This window comes from Thamnophis elegans, chromosome 3, assembly GCF_009769535.1.
Source record: "Thamnophis elegans isolate rThaEle1 chromosome 3, rThaEle1.pri, whole genome shotgun sequence".
Lineage (NCBI taxonomy): Eukaryota > Metazoa > Chordata > Lepidosauria > Squamata > Colubridae > Thamnophis > Thamnophis elegans.
Genome location: NC_045543.1, coordinates 105,677,905 through 105,702,238, shown reverse-complemented (window position 1 = coordinate 105,702,238; position 24,334 = coordinate 105,677,905). Strand labels below are relative to the sequence as shown.

The 24,334-nt window shown below is 41.1% G+C and overlaps 1 protein-coding gene across 1 annotated transcript in view; it reads right to left on the bottom strand.

Moving 5' to 3' along the window:
• The window catches only part of KIAA0825 (KIAA0825 ortholog), a 97,660-nt gene that overhangs the window by 5,042 nt on the left and 68,284 nt on the right, over positions 1–24,334 (bottom strand). Inside the window, exons 15-18 of the mRNA XM_032213259.1 lie at positions 22,966–23,199; positions 15,707–16,115; positions 10,126–10,285; positions 6,191–6,343 (exon numbers count right to left, since the gene is read on the bottom strand). Coding sequence (XP_032069150.1) covers positions 6,191–6,343; positions 10,126–10,285; positions 15,707–16,115; positions 22,966–23,199 — 956 coding nt within the window. The remainder of the gene's footprint in view (positions 1–6,190; positions 6,344–10,125; positions 10,286–15,706; positions 16,116–22,965; positions 23,200–24,334) is intronic.

Below are 24,334 nucleotides of genomic sequence, written 5' to 3'. Positions count from 1 at the left end.
TCTTCACCAAGGTGATTATCCAACAGACATCCAGATAGGTGGTTTCCCATTATTAGCTATAGGCACCTAGAACAGTCTGTTCTAGGTGCCTATAGCTAATAATCCATAAGGGCATTATCCAGATCTTCTACCAGGCTTGAAAGTCTTTAAGACTTCCATAATAATATATTTATTGATCCCATTCTTTATATACTTAATCATGTGTTTGTATTAGGAGTCTTTCACTCAAATTCTTGTTCTCAATATTGGTCTTCATATAGTGCCACTCTTCCTCAGCTCTCCCCTTTTTTAATTGTCCTAGACTCTTTTTAATGTTATATTCTTCAGTCTTTATATTCTATTCATGAGATTTTATCTCAACAGTTTTCAATAATATCTACTAAAATATGTTCATCTTTCAGTGTTAGGATTTCTAATTCTGTTTGTGTGCTTTATAGAGATACTGGAATTCAAGGCGGCATGTAACTTGGCCCATCCTTTCCTGCATTTGTATGCTCATTATTGGATCTCCTCACACTGTATATTTCTCTGTTTTGTTCCAGGGCTTGGTTTTGCATTATTTTCTAGACATGGCTCCTCCTTCACACAATTATTTATCTATCTATCTATCTATCTATCTATCTATCTATCTATCTATCTATCTATCTATCTATCTATCTATCTATCTAGCTAGCTATCTATCTAGCTATCTAGCTATCTAGCTATCTAGCTATCTAGCTATCTAGGTTTGTCAGGCATGTATGAGAAAATAAGTATGTATGAATATAACATATAAACATGTAAGTATAAGCAAGTATATGCATATACATAGGGAAGGAGTACAAATAAATGGGAACAGTAGGACAGGGATAGTAGGCACGCTGGTGTGCTTATGCACGCCCCCTTACAGACCTTTTGGGAAAGGGATGAGGTCCACGGTAGATAGTTTAAGGTTAAAGTTTTGGGAGTTTGAGGATGAAACAACAGACTTGGATAGTGCATTCTAGGACCACTTTGTTGCTGAAGTCATATTTTCTGCAATCGAGTTTAGAACAGTTTACTTTGACTTTGTATCCATTCTTTGCCCATTGGTATTATTGTGGTTCAAGCTGAAATAGTCGTTGACTACTTCAACTTTGAATCAGGTTTGCATGATGCCTTCCAAACAAATCCTTCCTAGCTCCCATGAGGGTCCCTCTTAACAGGAATTCCTTATCTTGAAATTCCCATTAAGACTTTCTGGATAGTCAGCTGCTTATTTCTAGAATCCTTACTCATCTATTATCAAGTTCTTAGTGTTCCCACTTCCATAGAAAGCAAGATTTTTCCAGAATTCCTATAACAAGATTTATTAAAAAGGGACAGGATAAAGTTAAAGAATTCTCAATGAATGCTTTCTGTTTAAATCAATTTCCTCACTCAGGCTCTGAATGCAGAGACTTTCTTTTTTTCCACAATCCCTGTTTTAACTAATAAAGTAGAAATATTCAGAAGTTTAGGATACGGTAATCTCTTAGGATCTAAACATACCACTATACTCTTCCTGGGTCACATCCTTTAAAATATGAGTGAAGACAATTCCAGAGAATATAAAAAGGTACAGTGGGAAAAAAACCAACAACAATAATCTTTCTCTTTCCTTGCATTGTCATTAGTAGAATAAGGCACAAGTTTCATATTATATCCAAAACCACCCTAATATTAGTTGCAACCTGTCTTATGACAAAAGAAACATAGAGTCAGCAATAAAGGTAGTAAAACATGATATAACTATGTGGCTATTTTGGGGGGGGGGGGAAATCTGATCACTTGTTAATATCAATTTACTATTTAACAAAGGTTTCTGAAGTTGTAGCTATTGTACAGTAACAATTGCTTGTCACTTGCAGGTTAATAGAGCAATGCAGTCCTGTCACACGGTGACTGAATTCTACCCAGAGTTGTCAGCTTTTGAAGGTCTTACAGTACTACAGTATTAATGAGTAGAGTTGTAACAGCTAAAAATATTACCTGCATTCCAAATTAAAGCCTAGCTTAACTTAACCATTTAGTCAAGCAATATTTAAGACAGCAGAAAATCCAAAGGACAAATCTTCCGTTTGAGTTGAATTTATCTGAAATGAAACCTGAATCACCTTAGCCAGCATCCATGAGTATCTTTATTAACCTTTTATAGAAATATACAATATGATAAAAAATATTGTTCATTAAATGTTCAAACTAATTTTTCCCAATATTATCAATTTTCTTTCCTCTGCACTCTCAATCTTTTGAGGCAGGATGAGTGATCAAATAGATGCCACAAATTTTAGTGGAATGCTACTTTATTATTACAGGGTTTAATAAACAACAATCTTGAAAGCTGCCAGATTTTCCCTTAGTCCCTTCTAATACCAAACAGAATCAAGGAGAGGTCAGTTTAAGTTCTTTCTCACATTTTCTCTTTCCCAGGAGTAAGTTATCATTTCTCCTTCCTTAATGTCTCATGCATGCATTGCCAAGGTTACCGCTATTACTATTTCCTAGAACAGTATGGGGAATAGTTCTCACACTGTTACCGGGATTATAAATAATTCCAACTGCAGCAAAGTAATTAACAAAAAAGTAACCGGATTTTGTGCATAAATTCCTGGTCAAGTTCAGTTCTGAATATGTAATCAAGTATGTCAGGCTACTGCCTCTGACAAGCTGATGGTTCAGCACACTCAAGCACAGCTTTATTGTTAGCCTAACAAGCTGCTCAAAGTCAAGTCACAGAAGGTCATATGTGACTACACTGGCTCCCTCAAGATATGTAACCTTTGAGTTTACATATATCTTGTTGGCCATCTTTCAAAGTTGCACTGCAGAGCAATAGAGATAATGTTGTTGTTAATTACGCTGTAGTGTGATTTACCTGGATACACAAAACAACAAGGCTGCCTCAAGGTGTGTGTGTGTGTGCTGCTTCAGAATCTGTGTGCACCCATTGAGCATCATAAAGGTACTACTAACTCAGAGAATCTTCATTATATGTTTGGGGCATGGCTCATAACAATCCAATTCCTTTTGCAATGGACAATTAGGTGTATCAGAGCTGTAAACACTGACCATCTGCTGGTCAGCAGATCTCTAGATTTGAGTTACTAAGTTCTGAAAACAAGACAGGTTTTTATATTTCTGATTTTAAAAAACCAAAAATTCATATATTTCATGATATCTAAAGGGAAACCAGGGGAGAGGGCACAATTGAGGAGTTTGTAAAATAGAAATGAAAGAAGAATTTTTAGAATGTTGAGATGGCTTCTACCCCACTCAAACTCAAATTTCAAGGAATCAATACGAATTATTATGCCAGGCAAATAATAGATTTATCCATCTTGTTCTATTGTTTATGTTGATTTATGTTTCTCATGAAGTTTAATCTGCTATTTCTAAAAACAGAATTTTAAAACCTGGCAACTATAATTTATGGAGGTTTTTCAACAGTCCTCTCAGATATTTTAATATTGTCTTCTATAACAGAAGGGAGATGCTTGCAAATCAGAGACACAAATACTGAGTTGTTTGGTTCTTCTGGCAAGTATAAAATGTTATCCAGGTGGCTCAGTGGTTAAACAATCTTAACCATTTTATTTTTTAATTAAAAGGAAAAATTCAAAAAGGATTTTTCTACAAAAGTAAAAGGGGAATCAAGCAATGTTCCCTCTAATTTTTTTTCAGTGTGAGCAGAAAAGTATAGTGTTTGAGCGGCATATTTTCATGCCTGAGCACCTGAATTTTTTTCACAGATGTCACCTAAGACAACAACAAAATCAGTATTATTTGAAACTCAAAGTTATGTTTATTCAAGGTACCCACTTAATTAAAAGTGTTATATAATATCAGTATCACTTAACAACGCTCCTGCTTAGCAACTAAAATGTTGGCTCAGAAAGTCTGGCATTTGAAGCACGCAAGTCTTAAAGCTGTTGTTACAAGATCCTTGCACCCCTAACCCTTTAGGGAAAAAAATCCCAGGGGTCTTCAAACCTGACAGCTTTAAGACTTGTGGACTTCAACTCCCAGAATTCCTCCTCCAGTCATGTTGGCTCAGAAACTCTGGCATTGAAGCATGCAAGTCTTAAAGCTGTCAAGTTACAAGATCCTTGCACCCATAACCTTTTAGGAAAAAAAAAACCCAGGGGTCTTCAAAACTGACAGCTTTAAGATTTGTGGACTTCAACTCCCAGAATTCCTCCTCCAGTCATGTTGCGGCGACGTCATCTGCGTGGATCCATTTTCATTTTTTTTCACAGGGGGCAGGGCTGCTGCTGAAGATGCCAACAAGCCCCCGCCGCCACTAGAATAACTGCTGCCGCCTCCTCCTCCAACATCACCAACACATTTTCTGCCCAGCGCTGCAGCCGAGGTGAAGCAGCCAAAGCTCCCGCAGGCGCCCCCGCCCATGGCAGCAGTGGCGGTGCCTCCCCCTCCCCTCGGAGCACCTCAGCTGGGCTCTGGGTTACCCCTGCCGCCGCCTCCACCTCTGCCGTGCTTTTGAGAAGCCATGAAGTCTTTTTTTTCCTGCTCCCGCCCCCTCTGCCGCCTTCCTACTAGCTCCCGTGGCCTCATGGCTCCTCAAAAGCACAGCGGAGGAGGAAGGGGGAGGGATAACGCGGGGCCCAGCTCAGGTGCTCTGCGTGGAGGGAGAGGCACCACTCATCAAAACAAGTCTGCGGAGGTCCTTTGCGGGCGGCCAGTTCTAGCCGCCTGCAAAGGACTTCCCCGCGTTTGCTTTGCTGAACACGGGGCGACTGATAGAAATGACAGAAATCACTGCGTGGCAGTTAGAAACTGCTGCGCGGTGTTTTCTTGCCACGTGCGCGGCCGCGCAGCCGCGCACCTTAGAGGAAACAGTGGAATCAAGATGAATACCACTAAGATGTATTAATCTTACTTAATTAGTGGAAGGCCATCAGTTTAACCACAGAACTATCTCACACAGTTTCTGGCAATGAATTTGTATGCAAGAATTCCATTCTTTGAGATTTGTGTCAAATTGTTAGGTAACACTTGGTTGCTTAGGTAAGATTATAATGAGGATTACATGTTGAAGGAGAAGCAGGGTTGCACACAGACATTTCATTGGGTAATGTCTCCATAATCTATTTTTAACTATTTCTAGTAACCAAAATAATTTGGGATTTATTATATCCTCTCTGATACAATTGTGTTATAATTTGGGAACAGATTTACTGTTTGCCTCACATAGTACACCAATATATTATCTTCAAATCTCTGCTACATATCAATTTCACATGAAACCATAATATCACCAAGATTGTTACAGTCTCATATATTACTGATCTGAAGCTGCTCTGAGCCAAGAAGATAATTCCAGCTAAGATGTTCCAGCTAATAAGACTGCCAAAATTTCCAAGTTGTATAGTTATAGGCATAAGGGGTCAAAAGAAGAAAATTATCTTCTGGCAAAAAATCTATTTCTAGTAATAATTCATTCCATTCCATACTGGTCAGTATTATTGCCCAACTCAACTTAAAGTATTTGGTTGAAATCTTAAGAGTACAGTCACAATACATGAAATGGAATGGAATTAGATGGCAATATGGGGAAGATACTATAACAGGATAAACCTTGCCAATACAGATACCAATCCTTGCTTCTTTGAATCACTTATAAGCATGATTCATTATTTCATGCAGTAGATTATCAGTGTACATCTCCTCTGTTGTTCACAGTGCTGGAACTTTATGAAAAGCTCTATTTAATTGTATAAGATAAATGCCACTGCTATCCTTTTTGTATTTTGCATTTTATGAACTTGAAAGCAAACACCTGCCTGCCTGCCTTCCTGTCCCGTCCCATCTTGTCCCATGCAATAAAGATAGTTGGCAATAAGATCAACAATAATAGAGACAGAACTCAGCTAAGTAACATAGTATATTTTGGGGAAATTATAACTGGCTGTTCTCATTCTATTTTTAATCAAAAAGTTTGGGTTTCAAAGTTCCTAATAACGAATCAGGTTTTCTTTTGATCTCCCAATCACTGTTGTCAAATTCGCTGCATCTATATGAAAGATAACTTCTAAATAAAGAGGACAAGTATATACAGCACCCACAATTTTGTCAAATGGTGTATGTGCGTGTACGTGTGCATACATATGGATTTCTTTTGTTAACAGATTTAAACATTAAACAACATTAGGTACTTCATATAATGACTAACCTTTTTTAAGACATTAGTGCAATACCAGTGGTGCACTTGGAAAGGGTCAAAAACAGAATGTTCTTTGCTTCTTAATATTAAACGTAAATGTCTGATGTTTGCTGGATCTTCTTCAGAATTTCCCACGTAAGATAGCTGTTTATTCAAATAATCCTTTAAAAAAAGAATTCCAACTGAGTACTAATTGCATCGGAGAAGAACAAAGAAGTCATTTATGTAAATGCATGAAGGATTTAAATTCCTCCTATATATTTAATATACATAATTAAATATATCATTAATTAATTAATTAATTAATTAATTATATCTAAAATAAATCTTTTAGATAATTCACACTGATAGGATTGTGGCTACTCTACAGTATCATGAGGCATAGTGACTTTCCTGCTTGAGTTGCTTGAAGCTGTGGCAAAATTAGTAGTGGATTATGTTACAATAGTGTGAGGGGATTCCAACTTGCTTTTCTTGAGCATGTAGTCAGAAGTAGCTCGTGAGGTCATGGCCTGGCCCTATCACTTGTGGCAAAAGCCAGGTTTTTCTTGCCTTCCAAAAAGCCAACAGGGCTTGGGCCATCTGGTTGTTCATGGGGAAGCTGTTCCACAGGGCACATGTTGCAACAGATAAGATACGTCTGCTAAGATCTTCATCATGAGATTCACACTGAGATTCATCCATTGAGGAGATGCTTGAATTTGGTTTTGCCTCAGGGCAATAACAACAGTCTGGATACAGGAGGCATTCAAATCAGTGCCCAATCATGGTTCTCTGATTCTTTTGGATTTTTCTGAACTTATCCCACCATGAAAGATTTCAAAGGGAGTTTGGGATTATTCCTGAGGCTCTCAAGCATAGCTCAACAGAGAACTTGCTTGCCACTTGGAACGAGATAGCAACAGTGGTGGGTTCTGGATTCCGTTCCAACCGGTACAGTTGGAACGGGCCCAGCATCACCCACATGGATGCGTATAGTGCGCATATGCGTCATACCTGCCTGCGACGCCTCCGCAAGCTTCAGTGATGCTCCAGCTACTAGGCGGAACATCGCACAAGCGCCATGCGCACCTTGCGCATGCACGTAAGCACCAAAGGCTTAAAGGACAGGTAAGGAGCTTGAGCGGGTGGGCCCCCCAGAGCACCGTACCGGAACAGTACCCTGTGATCCAGGCAGGCTCCGGTATGCCCGTACCAGGGCGTACCGCTTGCAACCCACCACTGGACAGCAACAATGGTCTTAGATTGGATTGCACTTGGCATTGCCTTGCTGCTGACAGATCAGATGGTATCCCCTGGTTTTCAAGAATCTGTTGGATATGAATCAGCAAAAGGGATGACTAAGTATCATTGGAGAAAGCAAAACCAACCAAACATGTGTAAGAACCTCTATTAAGGATTACCTCAAGGCATTAAGGGCAAAAAATCACCACTAGACCAGAGGTGGGTTGCCAATATTTTTACTACTGGTTTGGACGCGCTCGTGCTTGCATGTGATGCTTCTGCACATATGCAGAAGTGTCTGGGCGTGTGGGCGAAGGGTCCCGTCACCACTACTACTGGTCGGGCCGATCTGGGCCAAACTGGCAGCAACCCACCTCTGCACTAGACCTGACATGTGGGATATTTTTTATCCAATTTCCAGCCTTTCTCTTTCAGAAAAAATTAGGGAAATGGTAGTTGAGCTTCAGCTTCAATAGATTCTGGAAGGAACAGATTATCCTATTCTTTTCAATCAGAATTCAGGCCTGAATATAGCAATGAGACAGCATTGACTGCATTTGTGGATGACCTTGGAGGAGTCAGGAAGGCAGTGGTATTCTTAGCCTGACTCTCCTTGATTTGACAATGGCTTTTAACTACCATTGATCATGGTATCTTTTTGGACTGATTTAGAGAGGTGGGATGTTGTTGTAGTTTTCTTCCTTCCTCAAAGGGCTGTTCCAGTTGTTGGGTGGGGAGGAAGGTTAAACCCTAGGAACTAGCTTTGTGGGGTACTGCAGGTTGTAAGATCCTAATCCTATTGAAACTCTATATAAAACCACTGAGTGGAATCATCAAGTGGCATGAGTTGAACTGTCATTGAACTCTGCTAATATTAATTGTACATCTCTGCCCCTTGTCATTAATTGTGCATTTTTGCCTCTTTTGATTCCAAGGTTCCTCTTTAGTGTCTGACAGTGTCTGGGGAATCTGGATGGGAAGAAACAGGTTTAGTTTCAACGCTAATAAGATTGAATGATTTTGGGGCCAATATTTTGAGAAACCTTCCACCTTTAGTACTGGATAGGATGGCAGAACTGGAATATAATTTGGGGATCCTCCTGAGATTATGGCTCCTATTTAAGAACCAGATAGCAGCCTTGGATCTGTCCTTAAGTATCATTCAGAAGCTGCACTAATTGAGAATGTGCCAATGTGGATAGCTATGGCCACATATCATTGCACTTATGCTACACCACCACTTTATGAGCTACCAATAGATTTCCATATAGAATTCAAGATGCTGAGTGTCATCTGTAAAGCCCTTTACGGCAGGGATCTCCAACCCTTGGGCAGTGGCCCACTACCGGGCAACTGCCCATTTGGAACAGGACTGCACAACTGCCAGTCAAGCATGCACACTTGTGTGAGTGGTGGGTGCTTGTGTGAGCAGTGGGCAAACGCACCCAACGCTTGTGCAAATGGAGTTGTGTGTGCTCTCACACATACCTGCCACTCACACAAAACCATTCCATCTTCCCTCCCACTGGTATGCCAGGCCAGAAAAGTTGGGGACCACTGATTTGGCACAGACTTGATTTACCTGCTTGACTAATATTAATTCTTGTTGATCACCAGATACAACAAAGTTGGCATGCTCTAACAACTTTTTATGAAGCAATGTCATATGATGGGACCCAGGAATTATCCTTCTCTCTAGTGGCATCTGCTTTGTACAACACTTTTCTATAAAATTCAGGCCCAACCTTCTTGGCTTTTTCAAAATCCCTAGATATATGACCCTTGGACTTTAGGCATTGGACTAAGACATTGAATGAGTGACTCTGAGAGATGCTTTAAAAAGTGCTTTATGGAGTTGAATGATCATTCTTGATTGCTGGTTCTTTATTTTTTCTTCTACATATTTACACCCAAATCAAAATGGCAATTCCTTAAATAATTAACAAGCTGTACTCAAAGTTACTGAATAATCAAGTTACAAATTCCTTTTTTAACCTTTGCTCCTAAATGAAATGATTACAGAAACTAGTACATATGATGAAAAGCGGACAAAAAATATGATTAAAACACGATAGCAATCTTGCTCATTTATATAATTTTGGAGTACAAGTATACACATGAATCTAATATATTAGTCAATAGTGGTCCATAACTGAGCAAAGACAGTATTGTATGTAACAAAGAAAAAATGCTTCAGAAGTCAATCAAAAATAAAAGTTATCTTATTTACTCATTGGGCAATCTGCACAAAGCTGAAACAAATACACTTTCACTGAAGAAAAAAGAACAATGATTATGGTCAATAAGTTTATATTTTTAAAAACATGATCTGTACACATTCATATTCTTTTATTATATTAATCTAACTTTCCTTGAAATAAAATGGAAATAAAACAAAACAAAAATAAATGGAAACAAAATGATTTTGTACATTCTTACAAAAATGTTTTTTTGTGTCAGTTTTAGAAATCAGAATTCCATTAATGAAGCATGACAGAGTCTATGTATATACCTATATGAAAGGCACATAATGCCCTAATATAACCTCTTATGAAAAAATGCAGAAAAGCTTAAGGTGAACAGTGTAATCCAGTGAGGTATTGACTAGGTATTGACTTTAGGAAGCATTATCACCTCCTTGACTAACCCTTAGCTGCCAGCAGATGCTGCCTCAGGCCACTACACACCTAATTGCTCGGTAAAAAAGGCCGTTTCCCTACCTCATTGAGCTGGATGATGTGATAAATTTGCCTCAGGTATTCACTGCCACCTGGTTTGTGGCAGATATCCAAGGCCATCATGTTTATTTTCTGCTCAGTCAATTCAAGCTCAATAGTTTCCTCTTCTGAGCTCCTACTATCTTTTGCAGTAATAATTGTACTAAAAAGAAAGCAGAAGTATTACAATAAAAAACAATGAATATTGCCAAAAGATAGAGTCTTAATCCAAGAGACCAATATAGTTACATTTCCTGATTTGGGCTCTTCAGTCCTTACAGTGTGTGATTATATGATAAAATGATAGAAACACAGTTCTGTAAAAGTCCCTCAGTGTACTGTAAAGAAGAGAAACATGTAACTTTGCAGGTATCTTCTTATTGTTCACAACTACGTTTCTGCTTGTATTTTTAAATATATGTGTCCTCTCTTTATGAACAAGTACCCCAGTAAAAAGAAAACATAATACTTTGATTTAAAAACATTTTTATATAAAAATATAAGACAATAAAATGATTTTTGTTATTCTTAATCAAAAAAAGTACACTTTCGGTAATGTAACCTTGGTTTCTTATTTTATTACATTATTTTAAATCCTAATTAACACACCACACAAGTAGTCCTTATATTAACTGCAGCTTTTAAAATCTTTTTAAAATTTTCAAGGTATTGCTCACAGAATAATTTTATATCAATTTTCAATTTGGGAAAACAACCAATTGTTAAAAGCTTGCACTTCCTTTTTACATATGACATCTGGGCTAGTTTATGTAACTATTCCCATTCTAATATTAATTACTCAATATATTATGATCTGATTATAAATTTCAAACTGTATCACAGCATTGCATCCATCCTCAATTAGCAATTTAGAAACCCCAAAAGCTATTATAACATTTTAATTATAGTAGAGCCGATAGTACAACATTCTCAAGGAAAACTAAGTATTTATTCTTATCTGCATGCTAGTATATGTCATCTCAGAATTAAGCTTCATTAAATTCAGGTGGGCCCATTCTCAGATAAACATATATAGGACCAGAGGCGTGTGTGTGTGTGTGTGTGTGCGCCCGTGCAACAAATTTAAGTACATTTGAATTTATTTGCATGTTACATGTACATGCATAGAACCCAGTAAATAACATTACAATCCAATACATCACTTCAGAAAACTCAAGGCAGTAAATAATTTGAAATTATAGTCACCCCAATTTAATTCTACAGATATATGCTATCACTACATTTGATCTAAAAGTTTCCAAAGAACTACATCTTTACAAGCATAGCAGAATTAAAAAGTAGTGCTTTAAAGTTGTATAGTAGTGCAGCTGAATGTTATGTCAAGCTGCTTACAGGATGACATTGAAAAAGTTGAGGCCCTCTGACAAATGACTGTTTCAGTGTCAGCACACAAACTGTATCCTTTCCTGTCCATCACTGTGCAGGTGAAGCAAATGATTGGATTCAGTCAGTGTTGTGATTAATGAGTTCCTCTCTAGATTTGGGACTGCCTATCAATCATGTCATTAGGGAGAATGTGCCCTGAAAGAGGCAGACCTCAGCCAAGGAATAACTGCATTCATCTTAATCTTTATATGCACCCAGTCAGGCAACTCAGGGTCACCATAATGAAAAATAATAATGTTCGACTCAACAAATTACACTGAAAAGCAGACATTTCTTTTGAGACTGTGTATTCTCCACAATCTTAGTTGACAAGTAATAATTTGAGGAGAGGGGGGTAACAATAAAATGAAGGTTATTTTAATAATAGTTTAATGTACAAGACAGACAATGAATACAATTATCACTTTTCCCATATTTCTATGAATATGAAATTTATGTCTGTTAATTGCAGTATTTTATTAAGCTAAAATTATATTCTTAAAAATTATAATGAAAACTACATTTGATACTTTAACTTTCTTAACATATGCAAAAATATACTACATAGTTTATAAAAATACGCACAATCGAATTTAATAAATGTTTCAAGAGGATAGTAAAAAAACAATATCCTAAATACAAAGATTCTTTTTTTGCTTAATTTTTCCTGGTTTAGATGAAAACTGTAACTGTGGTTTTCTTTAAGTAGACATTTATTCAAAATGGAGTTGTGCCAATCAGAGCAGTGTCATATTTCCAAATACTCTTTCCCTGTCTGAGGAAATTAGCCCTAAACAAGCTGGTTTCCTTCACAAAGTTGCTTAACAGTCATCTTCTTTCTATCCACACCCACTAATGGAAATGAAAGCAACTGCCTATATTTGGATAAATGTACATTATAGGAAATATATTCCTTGAACATCATCTTTAGTAACTGTAGGAAGTTAGCACCCACCCCTCTCCTAGAAGTATGACATATCCTAGAAAATACTGAAAAGGCAGAATATTACATTTCCCTGGATAAGATATGGAGAAACATGTTTTAAGGCAGGAAACCACCTCACACTTAATAGCCCCACCTTTCTCAATGGGCCATTAGTGGCCCTGAGCTAGTTTACTCTGCATAACAAAGATGGGATTAGTTTTCTACAGAAACTCATCACATAGCATCTGGGAACTCAACCAAACTTGGGACTCAAAAGGCAGCCTAGAGAGTTGTCCCTGCATGGCCCCTGGGAGTTTGACAACCAATCAGAATACATTTTCTTACTCAGGAATAGGAAAGGAGAGGTGGGGCCGAACAGAGAGTATAAAGCCAGGAATTTTCAGCCCTTCTCCCTCTTCTCTTCTTTTTCACTCAACATCTAGAAGCATGTGATCACCCTTTTTCCCCAGGACCTCAAGCCATATGTGTCCACCATTAAACCATCTTTCCAAGCAGCCTCCATGTTTCCAGTGTCTTTTTCCACACTTGGAGCTGAACCCAGAAGGACATTTCTTCCAACATAACAATAGGTTCCAGGATTATCACAGAATTCTGCACTAACACAATTGCAATGCTGGTCTTCCACTTTTGAGATGGCACTATAGCTAAATTCCAACTGTGTGTCATTATCTGCTGATCCAGAAAAGATGGCAGAAGAGGAATCTTCAATTATCTTGTTAAAAGAGATCCTGGCTCAAGTACAAATCTTGAAGCCAATCCAGCAAGATGTGGTTGAGTTTAAGAATGGTTTTAAAAAGATGCAAGAAAAAAAACAGATATATATTTCAATGTTAATGGAAGAAAATATACTTGATGCCTACATCTGGGTTCTAGTTACAGCCAGTATAGAGTGCGCTGTATTAAGACCTGAGAAACCCTAGTCCAAGTACACTCTCATCCATGGATACTCACTAAGTGACTTGCAGCCAGACACAATATGTCAGCCCAACCTACCCCGCAAAGTTCTAGTGGGAAAAAATGGTCAATGGAAGGCAGGATTTAAATACAACTATCTAATTAACTAACTCTACAACCTAATTTTTATCATTGTAGATGATAATGCAAGAACAGACAAAGGAAACCAGGCTACAAAAGAACACAATGGCTGGACACCATCAAAGCTGAAACCAGTCATAGAAAAATTCAAAGAAGTAGTGCAAGATTGGAAGATGTGGAGAAACCTATAGAATCACCAAAAGTCAGACACAGCTGAATGGATATCATCATCATATCCAATCAGTATCAACAGGAGCAGAAAATAAAATAAACTCCTTTAATGATCATCCAAATAATCATCCCTTGAGAGCAGATTAAAGGATGATCAAGCACTAAATCAATTGAGTCCACTGACTGCTCCCAAAACTGCTCCAATTTTTTTTTCTTTCTGAAGTAGAACACTAACACTGATACAAGAAAATGTTAGAGCAAAGTTCACAGTTCTATGAGTAGAGAAAGCACAGCATTGGTTAATCTAATAATTCCACTGCCAGTATAGCAGGGAAAATTTAACTTTGGTGGAAGATTCACTTCCTTTTGCTTCTTCTAGAGATTTTCAGTGTTCAGAAGTAAGGACTTGTGCTTTTATTTTGGACACAAATTACTTTTCCTTAAAGTATGGCAGAATCCACTGATGTCAAGCCTGACGTGACTTAATGCAAGATATAATGTACTATGGAAGATTCCATCAACTTATAATTAAGTTCTCTCACCTTCACAGAAGAATGTGTCTTCAAATTAGTGGTGCAGCCACAGAGGCCACAGTAGAAGAAACAGAATGAAATGGGAAGGTGAAAATTCTATGGGTTGCTCTTATAATAAAACCTGCAAGCAGATTATCCTGCGAAAAATGTGGCAAGAACTATAAGCATCATCAGTGTGCCCTTCCCCGAAGCACAGGAGACCAAGGATTCTTTTCTGAGTGAGAGAACATTGCCTCATCAGACACACTTTTGAAATGGTGCTTTATGGCTCCAGGATGAAAGTAAATCATGTTGAATCACTTGAGCTTAAATTATGTTACCAAACAGCAATGTGCCTCAGATATTAAACCACATCCCAATACATAACCACAATAGATATTTAAACAATGACCAAAAATACATCTTTGTGAATTTAACCCTATATCACTAATACAACAATCTCTTCAGTTAAGACCTTTCACATATATAAAGCACACTGAAAGAATTCAATGTATTTATTTGGGAAATAGCCAAAATATGAATAGCATCACAAAACTCAATTACTTTAATAGGAATTCTTAGTAGCCTACTGCAAAATAAAAAATACAATGAAAATTGCATTAAGCACAAAAAAATGCAAAAGGATTTTAGAAGTGAGACCTGGTGAGAAGGCAGAATATTATATTTCCCCTAAAAGAGAAAGAGAAATCTTAAGAGAGACAGAAACTCAGAGCTTCAGCTTCCTCCCCCTGTTCCCCAAACAGATACTGAGCTGGGGCAGCTTTAGAAATGCAGATTTGGTAATCCATCACTGCCTGCAGCAAGGTCTGGCTCTGAACCAAGGGATGGTTAACCTTCAGCCACAATAGGAATTGCACAACAAGCCCTGTCATTGCATCAGCACCTACAAAGTTAGCTATGACCCCTGCATAGATCCATAGGAGTCTGACAGCAACCAATAGAATACATCTCCTTGCCACAGGAACAGGAAGCTCAAGGGCAAGGGCCAAGAGTGGGTATAAATAACCCTCACTCTTCACTAGATGTGTTTAGCTGCACCAGGACCATGTGCTTGATGGTTCTGCTCCATTAAACCATATCAGCCACCATGTTTTCAGTGTTTTTCTCCCCGCTAGGAACTGAACCGGATAGATATTTCTTCCAACACTATTTTTTAGTTTAATCTATCTGGAACAACAGCAAAAAAAGAAACTGGATTTATTGGGAAATCAGTTTCCCCTGGATCTCTGAGATCAATGGCATTTACATCTTTTCTTATACACTGTTTGGCAGAAAGAAAGAAACCCAAAGATACAAAAACATAACAATGCATACACACACTTTTACTTCAAGAGACCAAGGATTCAGGAAATGTGGTAAGGCTTTGATACAAAGACAGAAAACCCTTCAAAGACAGAATTAGAAGGACTTGAATGGAATGACCACATGCTTTTTCTCCAGAAAATTTGTATTATTTTCTCAGAAATTAATGAGGTTAGCAGTAACAATAACAAAGAAGAAAAATGTTTCTTACCATTCTGTGCTCAGTTTTTTTGCTTTTAGTAGTTGCTTTTCAATCCAGTTTGGCTTCTCCTGTTCAATGCTCTGAATTATCTTATGAATTGCTTGTTTGGGATTCTTTTTCTTTTTTCCTATAATAGTTTCCAAACATATGCAAACTAAACTGAGCTTTTCTTTGCTCCATCTGTCAAGAATTGCACCCGTTAAAAGTTCTATGATGTTTCCATCCTCAAATATCTGACATATAATTATAATCAAAGTCTTGACAAGAAAACTGTATTTCTCTGATTCAATAAATTTTTCTGGTATTTTTTTATCAGATACTAAAAAGAAATATTTAATTGGGGATGGCAAACATGCTATTACAGAAGGTAAATTGCTGATTACAATAGATAGAACTTGAGCAGCAAGCCTTGTGAAACCTAAAAGAAAAATGATATCAGATATAATTAAAATTAAACCATTTTATTTTGCAATGAGTCACAACCAATACAATTAATGTAATTTAATTTAATTGTGTCTGTCACACATTTCTCTCACTCATCTGTCCATTATGGCATATGAGACTGAGCCAACCTGATCACCACTGCTTTAACCATGCAGATAAAATCTAATATAGTCTAGGCACTGCATGTGAACACTGGAACAGGCAGAGGCCCATTTGGAATGCATTTTTATTTTATTCTTTCCTAGAAAGATTAATCTGCTTTTCATAAATTCAGATGTTTATATTGGGTTATGTAGCTAGCTTTCTTGAGAGGACACATTTTACTGAGGTTTTTTTCAATAAAGCTCCAGTCTATGATATTTACAGAACAGTAAAACAAATGATTTTGTTATTATGTAGGTGCAAATCTAAAAAGCACATTCTTTCCTTTCAATAGGCCCTATCATATTTTTATAGTAGCAAATCCATCCCCTGGAAAGTATTACAAACTCACAACAACTAATATCATTAGTTTATGAAATTTTTGTGGCCACTCAACTCATTGACATGATTTTTTATGGTTGCCTGGAAGTCGCCCACAGTCCGGTGGAGACTCTGGTTGCTGCCTGGCACTCGGCAACATCGGAGTCCCTTGACCGGATTGCGCCACTACGTCCACTCCGAGGTGGCGGATCCCGGAGGCCTTCTTGGTTCACCGAGGAGCTCCGGGAGAGGAAGCGCCGGAGGAGACGCCTAGAGCACCTATGGAGGTCCGATAAGTCCGATTCGAACCGAGCACTCCTAACAACCTGCACCAAGGAATACATCAGGGCACTTAGGGCAGCAAAAAGATCTTATATTGCCACCTTGGTTGCGTCCGCTGAGTCCCGTCCAGCCGCCCTGTTTAGGATAACCCGGTCCCTCCTAAATGGGAGGGATACGGGGGACCCCTTGCAGGGTAGGGCTGAAGACTATGTCCAGTTCTTAGCGGACAAAGTTGCTCGGTTTCGGTCGGATTTGGACTCCACTTCTGCAGATCCAGCCGAGGCACAGGTGGATAATTCGGTAGACCATCGCTGGGTTGAGTTTCAGGATGTTGCCCCAGGGGACGTGGACAAGGCCATGAGAGCTGTGAGTGCCTCCACTTGTGTACTGGACCCGTGCCCCTCCTGGCTGGTTGCCAACAGCGGAGAGGTGGCACGGGGCTGGATCCAGGCGGTTATTACCACCTCTCTTCGGGCGGGTCACTTCCCCGCCGCACTTAAAGCGGTGGTAGTGAGACCCCTCCTGAAGAAACCATCTCTGGATCCAGCCGTCCTTAACAACTACCGTCCAGTCTCCAACCTTCCCTTTGTTGGGAAGGTTGTTGAGAAGGTGGTGGCCTCCCAGCTTCAACGGTCCTTGGAGGAAGCCAGTTACCTTGACCCCTTCCAGTCGGGCTTCAGACCTGGTTACAGCACAGAAACCGCTTTGGTCGCATTGACCGATGATCTCTGGAGAGCCAGGGATGGAGGCCATGCCTCCATCTTGGTTCTCCTTGACCTCTCGGCGGCTTTCGATACCATCGACTATGGTATCCTTCTGCGACGACTGCGGGAGGTGGGGGTGGGAGGCACTGTCTTGCAGTGGTTCTCCTCCTACCACTTGGACAGGTCGCAGTCGGTGTGGGACTTTAGGGCTGGCCATTACCGGGGAAGGAGGGCTCGCTACGTCATAGAGATCCCTCCTTCCGGCCCTATGAGTCCCACTCCGAGGCCAGATGGCGCGAGTAATCAGGACCCTGGTCTCCGGCTGTTGTCGCTAAATGCCAGGTCTGTAGTTCACAAGGCTCCCCTCGTCCGGGACTTAATTTTAGACGAGGGGGCAGACCTGGCATGTATTACTGAAACCTGGCTGGGCCCGGAGGGAGGAGTCCCCCTCGTAGAGATGTGCCCAGAAGGATTTCAGGTGCTTCATCAGCCGAGAGCTCAGAGAAGGGGTGGGGTGTGGCTATTGTTATTCGGGAGTCTTTAGCACCTCGTAGGATCCCTGCTCCGGAGCTTGTTGGGTGTGAGTCCCTGCTGGTGAAGTTGGACCTCAAGGGTCAAGTGGGTCTGCTGTTAACGTACCTGCCTCCCAACAGCGTTGCAGCAGCCCTCCCCTCGCTCCTCGAGTCGGTAGCCGAGCTAGCAATTGAGTTCCCCAGGCTTATGAGCCAAGGTGGCGCAGTGGTTAAATGCAGCACTGCAGGCTACTGCTAGATCAGCAGTTCAGCGGTTCAAATCTCACCGGCTCAGGGTTGACTCAGCCTTCCATCCTTCCGAGGTGGGTAAAATGAGGACCCAGATTGTTGGGGGCAATATGCTGACTCTCTGTAAACCGCTTAGAGAGGGCTGAAAGCCCTATGAAGCGGTATATAAGTCTACTGCTATTGCTATTGCTATTATGATCCTGGGGGATTTCAATTTGCCTACGCTCGGTGAACACTCTGATGGGGCGCAGTAGTTCATGGCTTCCATGACAGCCATGGGCTTGACCCAGGTAATTCGGGGCACAACCCACTCTGCGGGTCACACGCTCGACCTCGTATTCCTCTCGGAGCAGTGGACTTGTGATCTTGGTCTGAGGGGTAATGAGATCATACCCCTGTCGTGGTCAGACCACTGCCTACTGAGGCTTGACTTTCGGAGGCCAAACCCCCACTGTAGGGAGGAGGAACCGACCAAGTGGTTCCACCCCAGGCGACTTATGGACCCCTGAGGTTCCAGACGGAGCTTGGGGTTATTCCTGATACTCTCGCCCACAGTCCGGTGGAGACTCTGGTTGCTGCCTGGCACTCGGCAGCATCGGAGATCCTTGACCAGATTGCGCCACTACGGCCCCTCCGAGGCGGCAGATCCCGGAGGCCTCCTTGGTTCACCGAGGAGCTCCGGGAGAGGAAGCGCCGGAGGAGACGCCTAGAGCACCTATGGAGGTCCGATAAATCCGAATCGAACCGAGCACTCTTAACAACCTGCACCAAGGAGTACATCAGGGCACTTAGGGCAGCAAAAAGATCTTATATTGCCACCTTGGTTGCGTCCACTGAGTCCCGCCCAGCCGCCCTGTTTAGGATAACCCGTTCCCTCCTAAATAGGAGGGAGACGGGGGAACCCTTGCAGGGTAGGGCTGAGGATTATGTCCAATTCTTAGCGGACAAAGTTGCTCGGTTTCGGTCAGATTTGGACTCCACCTCTGCAGATCCAGCCGAGGCACAAGAGGATGAATTGGTACACCACCCCTGGGTTGAGTTTCAGGATGTTGCCCCTGGGGACGTGGACAAGGCCATGAGAGCTGTGAGTGCCTCCACCTGTGTACTGGACCCGTGTCCCTCCTGGCTGGTTGCCAACAGAAGTGATGTGACACGAGGCTGGATCCAGGCGGTTGTTACCGCCTCCCTTTGGGAGGGGCACTTCCCCGCCGCACTTAAAGCGGCGGTGGTGAGAAACCATCTTTGGATCCAGCTGTCCTCAACAACTATCGTCCAGTCTCCAACCTTCCCTTTGTAGGGAAGGTTGTTGAGAAGGTGGTGGCCTTCCAGCTTCAACGGTCCTTGGAGGAAGCCAGTTACCTTGACCCCTTCCAGTCGGGCTTCAGACCTGGTTACAGCACAGAAACCGCTTTGGTTGCATTGACCGATGATCTCTGGAGAGCCAGGAATGGAGGCCATGCCTCCATCTTGGTTCTCCTTGACCTCTCGGCGGCTTTCGATACCATCGACCATGGTATCCTTCTGCGACGACTGCGGGAGGTGGGGGTGGGAGGCACTGTTTTACAGTGGTTCTCCTCCTACCTCTCGGACAGGTCGCAGTCGGTGTTGGTTGGGGGACAGAGATCGACCCCTAGGCCCCTAACATATGGGGTGCCGCAGGGGTCGGTCTTGTCCCCCTTACTATTTAACATCTACATGAAACCGCTGGGCGAGATCATTCGGAGGCATGGGATAAGATACCATCAATATGCGGACGATACGCAGCTGTATCTGTCCGCCCCGTGCCAACTCAATGAAGCGGTGGACGTGATGAACCAGGGTCTTGAGGCCGTTAGGGACTGGATGAGGGCAAACAAGCTTGTACTCAACCCGGAAAAGACCGAGTGGCTGTTGTGTTTCCCTCCCAATAATTTGGCTAGTGTTCCATCGCTCAGGCTGGGGGGCCAAATATTACACCCCTCAGACAGGGTTCGCAACTTGGGAGTCCTTCTGGATCCACAGCTGACTTCTGATTACCACCTGTCGGCTGTGACCAGGGGGGCATTTGCCCAGGTTCGCCTGGTGCGCCAGTTGCGACCCTACCTGAACCGGGAGGCTCTCACAACAGTCACTCGTGCCCTTGTGACCTCTAGGCTGGAATACTGCAACGTGCTCTACATGGGGCTGCCCTTGAAGAGCATCCGGCGACTTCAGCTAGTTCAGAATGCGGCCGCGCGAGTGATTGTGGGCGCACCTCGGTTCGCCCACATAACACCTATTCTCCGCGAGCTGCGCTGGCTACCTGTTGATCTCCGGGTGCGCTTCAAGGTGCTTCTCACCACCTATAAAGCCCTTCATGGTAGTGGATCTGCGTACTTGAGAGACCACCTCCTGCCAATTACCTCCTTGCGACCCATCAGATCTCACAGATTAGGCCTCCTCCGAGTGCCATCTGCCAGCCAGTGCCGGCTGGCAACTATGCGGAGGAGAACCTTTTCAGTAGCAGCTCCGACCCTCTGGAACGATCTCCCCGTGGAGATTGGTACCCTCACCACCCTTCAGACCTTCCGCACAGCCCTCAAGATCTGGCTATCCCGTCAGGCCTGGGGGTAAAGAGTATAATCCGCCCCCACCCGAATGTTGAATGAATGTTGTTCTACTTTTAATTATATATTGTGCTATATGTCATTGTATGTACCCCCTCCCATATAAGTTGTTAGCCGCCCTGAGTCCCCTCAGGGAAAAGGGCTGCCTATAAATAAACTTATTCTATTCTATTCTATTCTCCTCCTACCTCTCGGACAGGTCGCAGTCGGTGTTGGTCGGGGGGCAGAGATCGACCCCTAGGCCCCTAACATACGGGGTGCCGCAGGGGTCGGTCCTGTCCCCCCTACTATTTAACATCTACATGAAACCGCTGGGCGAGATCATTCGGAGGCATGGGATAAAATATCACCAATACGCGGACGATACACAGTTGTATCTGTCCGCCCCATGCCAACTCAATGAAGCGGTGGACGTGATGAACCGGGGTCTGGAAGCCGTTAGAGACTGGATGAGGGCTAACAAGCTTGTACTCAACCCGGAAAAGACCGAGTGGCTGTTGTGTTTTCCTCCCAATAATTTGGCCAGTGTTCCATCACTCAGGCTGGGGGGTCAAATATTACACCCCTCAGACAGGGTTCGCAACTTGGGAGTCCTTCTGGATCCACAGCTGACTTTTGATTACCACCTGTCGGCTGTGACCAGGGGGGCATTTGCCCAGGTTCGCCTGGTGCGCCAGTTGCGACCCTACCTGAACCGGGAGGCTCTCACAACAGTCACTCGGGCCCTTGTGACCTCTAGGCTGGAATACTGCAATGTGCTCTACATGGGGCTGCCCTTGAAGAGCATCCGGCGACTTCAGCTAGTCCAGAATGCGGCCGCACGAGTGATTGTGGGTGCACCTCGGTTCGCCCACATAACACCTATCCTCCGCGAGCTGCGCTGGCTACCTGTTGATCTCCGGGTGCGCTTCAAGGTGCTACTTACCACCTACAAAGCCCTTCATGGTAGTGGATCTAGGTACTTGAGAGACCGCCTCCTGCCAATTACCTCCTCACGACCCATTAGATCGCATAGATTGGGCCTCCTCCGAGTTCCATCTGCCAGTCAGTGTCGACTGGCAACTACGCGGAGGAGAGCCTTTTCAGTAGCAGCTCCGACCCTTTGGAACGATCTCCCCGTGGAGATTCGTACCCTCACCACCCTCCAGACCTTCCGCACAGCCCTCAAGACCTGGCTATCCCGTCAGGCCTGGGGTTAAAGATTATATTCCATCCCCGCCCGAATGTTGAATGAATATTGCTTTACTCTTTTAATTATGTATTGTCCTATATGTCTTTGTATGTTTCCCCTTCCTATATAAGTTGTAAGCCGCCCTGAGTCCCCTCAGGGAAAAGGGCGGCCTATAAATAAACTTAACCTAACCTAACCTAACCTAATGCAACTTATAGCAATATGAATACAAGCTATTCTATAAGTGTACTTGAAGCCATATACCGTTTGCTGCAAGGATTGCATTGAAAAAAAATATTTCTTATTCTGTCTAACCTATTTACAAACATTCATTCAATTACATTACTAATTCTAAGAGTACACATTGCTTCCACTTTGCACTACATTCCCAAAACATTTTAAATGTTTGTATTTAACTGTGCTTTATGGTTTAGCATGTGCTCCAATATTTTTTAATGCAGCCATTTAAGTGAATTACAGACATTTAATAACTGTCATCAACTCCTACAGTGGAACAGATAGAGCAACTCAACATGCTAAGAATAAATGTAGTTCTTTAGTCCAGAAATGATGGAGCTCAACTACAACAGAGAATTCTAGGGAAAATGTCACAATATTCAGTTGTAAAGAGCTCTTTCTTCCTCCTCTCTGAACATGATTTATTTTGCTGAATCCCCATTAATAAAATTATACATATTTTTCCATTACCTTTCTAAAAAAATAAGTCAACTATATTAATAAACAAAAAAACACAATAAAGTGGTTACCAAGATGTTCATGATCAAAACCTCTTCCATTTTTACATATTGTCATTAAATGGTTAATTAATATTTTTAGAGGCTTAAGTAAAGATACTTACTTTTCCTAGAATCTTCTGTTTTTACATCTTTATAAATGTAATTCCATTCCTTTGGAACTGTACTCAACAAACTTTCAGGAACAGTTTTATTAGGCAGATAGGTGCCATGTTTCTCTGATGCTTCCCCTGAATGCATCAAGGAGATTACCTCCTTTACTGTTCCGTTAACTGAATTAATCAAAGTCGATTTTAAGCATTTGACAACTTCTGGCTCTGATTCACTGCAACTAGAAACTACCGAAACAAAAAACATTAAAGATAGTGAAACAAGTAACTCAGGGTTGAGTAAATTTCAATATGAGGATTTTTATAGTTTAATTTGGTTTTTAATACTAGATTCTTATCATAAATAGAACCCACGGAACTTCTTTATGGCATAATTATTGTAACTTTAAACATTTATTTTTCGCAGTCGAATACTTTAAAGGAAAAAAATAAAAATGATTACCACTAGCATCCAAAACAATGCTTCTTTTATTTGTTTGTTTGTTTGTAATTTAAAAATGCTTTTATGACTGGTTCAACTGTAAAATATTTTTAGTAGACATACATTTAGAAAAATAATGACTATCATCATCGTCATCATCATCATATTATCATTCTCTTTGAGATATTTGGTAAGAGACTAAAAAAAAGTTTAAAAAAATTAAATACAAAACACATTTGTAAAAAAAAAAAAAAAAAAAAAAAAAAAAAAGAACCTGATACTTGTTCCGGGCCACCAGACTGACTTTGTTCTCTCAGCCTCACAATCCCAACTCTTATGAGACTAACATATACTATTTTACTGAAGAAGAAGTTATGTAGGCTTCTCTGACATAAATGAAAATTTAAAACTCAGACATGGGGTGAATCTGAGAGGACTGCAGAAGAACAAGTAGTTAAACCTCCCCTGCTAGTGTCCCAATCCATCCCACTGTGACAGTTATTTCTGAAAAAAACTGTCCTGCACTTGAGATTAATGTTTCATATAGTTTATCCCTGAAATGAAGTTCAAATTGAAAGTGCCAAGGGGTACTACATATCAAGATGAGTAGGAAGTAATTTCTGTAGTATTTCAAAATATCTCAAAGACAGAAATTAAATGTTCTCAGAGGAATAATGTTACTGTCCAAATGCCACATTAATTCTTGCAGAATTAATATTTTATATATGAAATTGTTTTCACTGATGAAAACAAATCTAATATTCAACTGTATCAACTCAGATCTAAACACTACCTTGCCCTAATTACTATACCATAGCATCTTGGAGGGAAAGAGAACACTTGTATTATTCAATAATTTAAGATCTATGTTTTAACACACCTTGTAAATCAAGAAAACTGAGAGTATAATATTCAAGATACATTTTATTACATTATACTTAC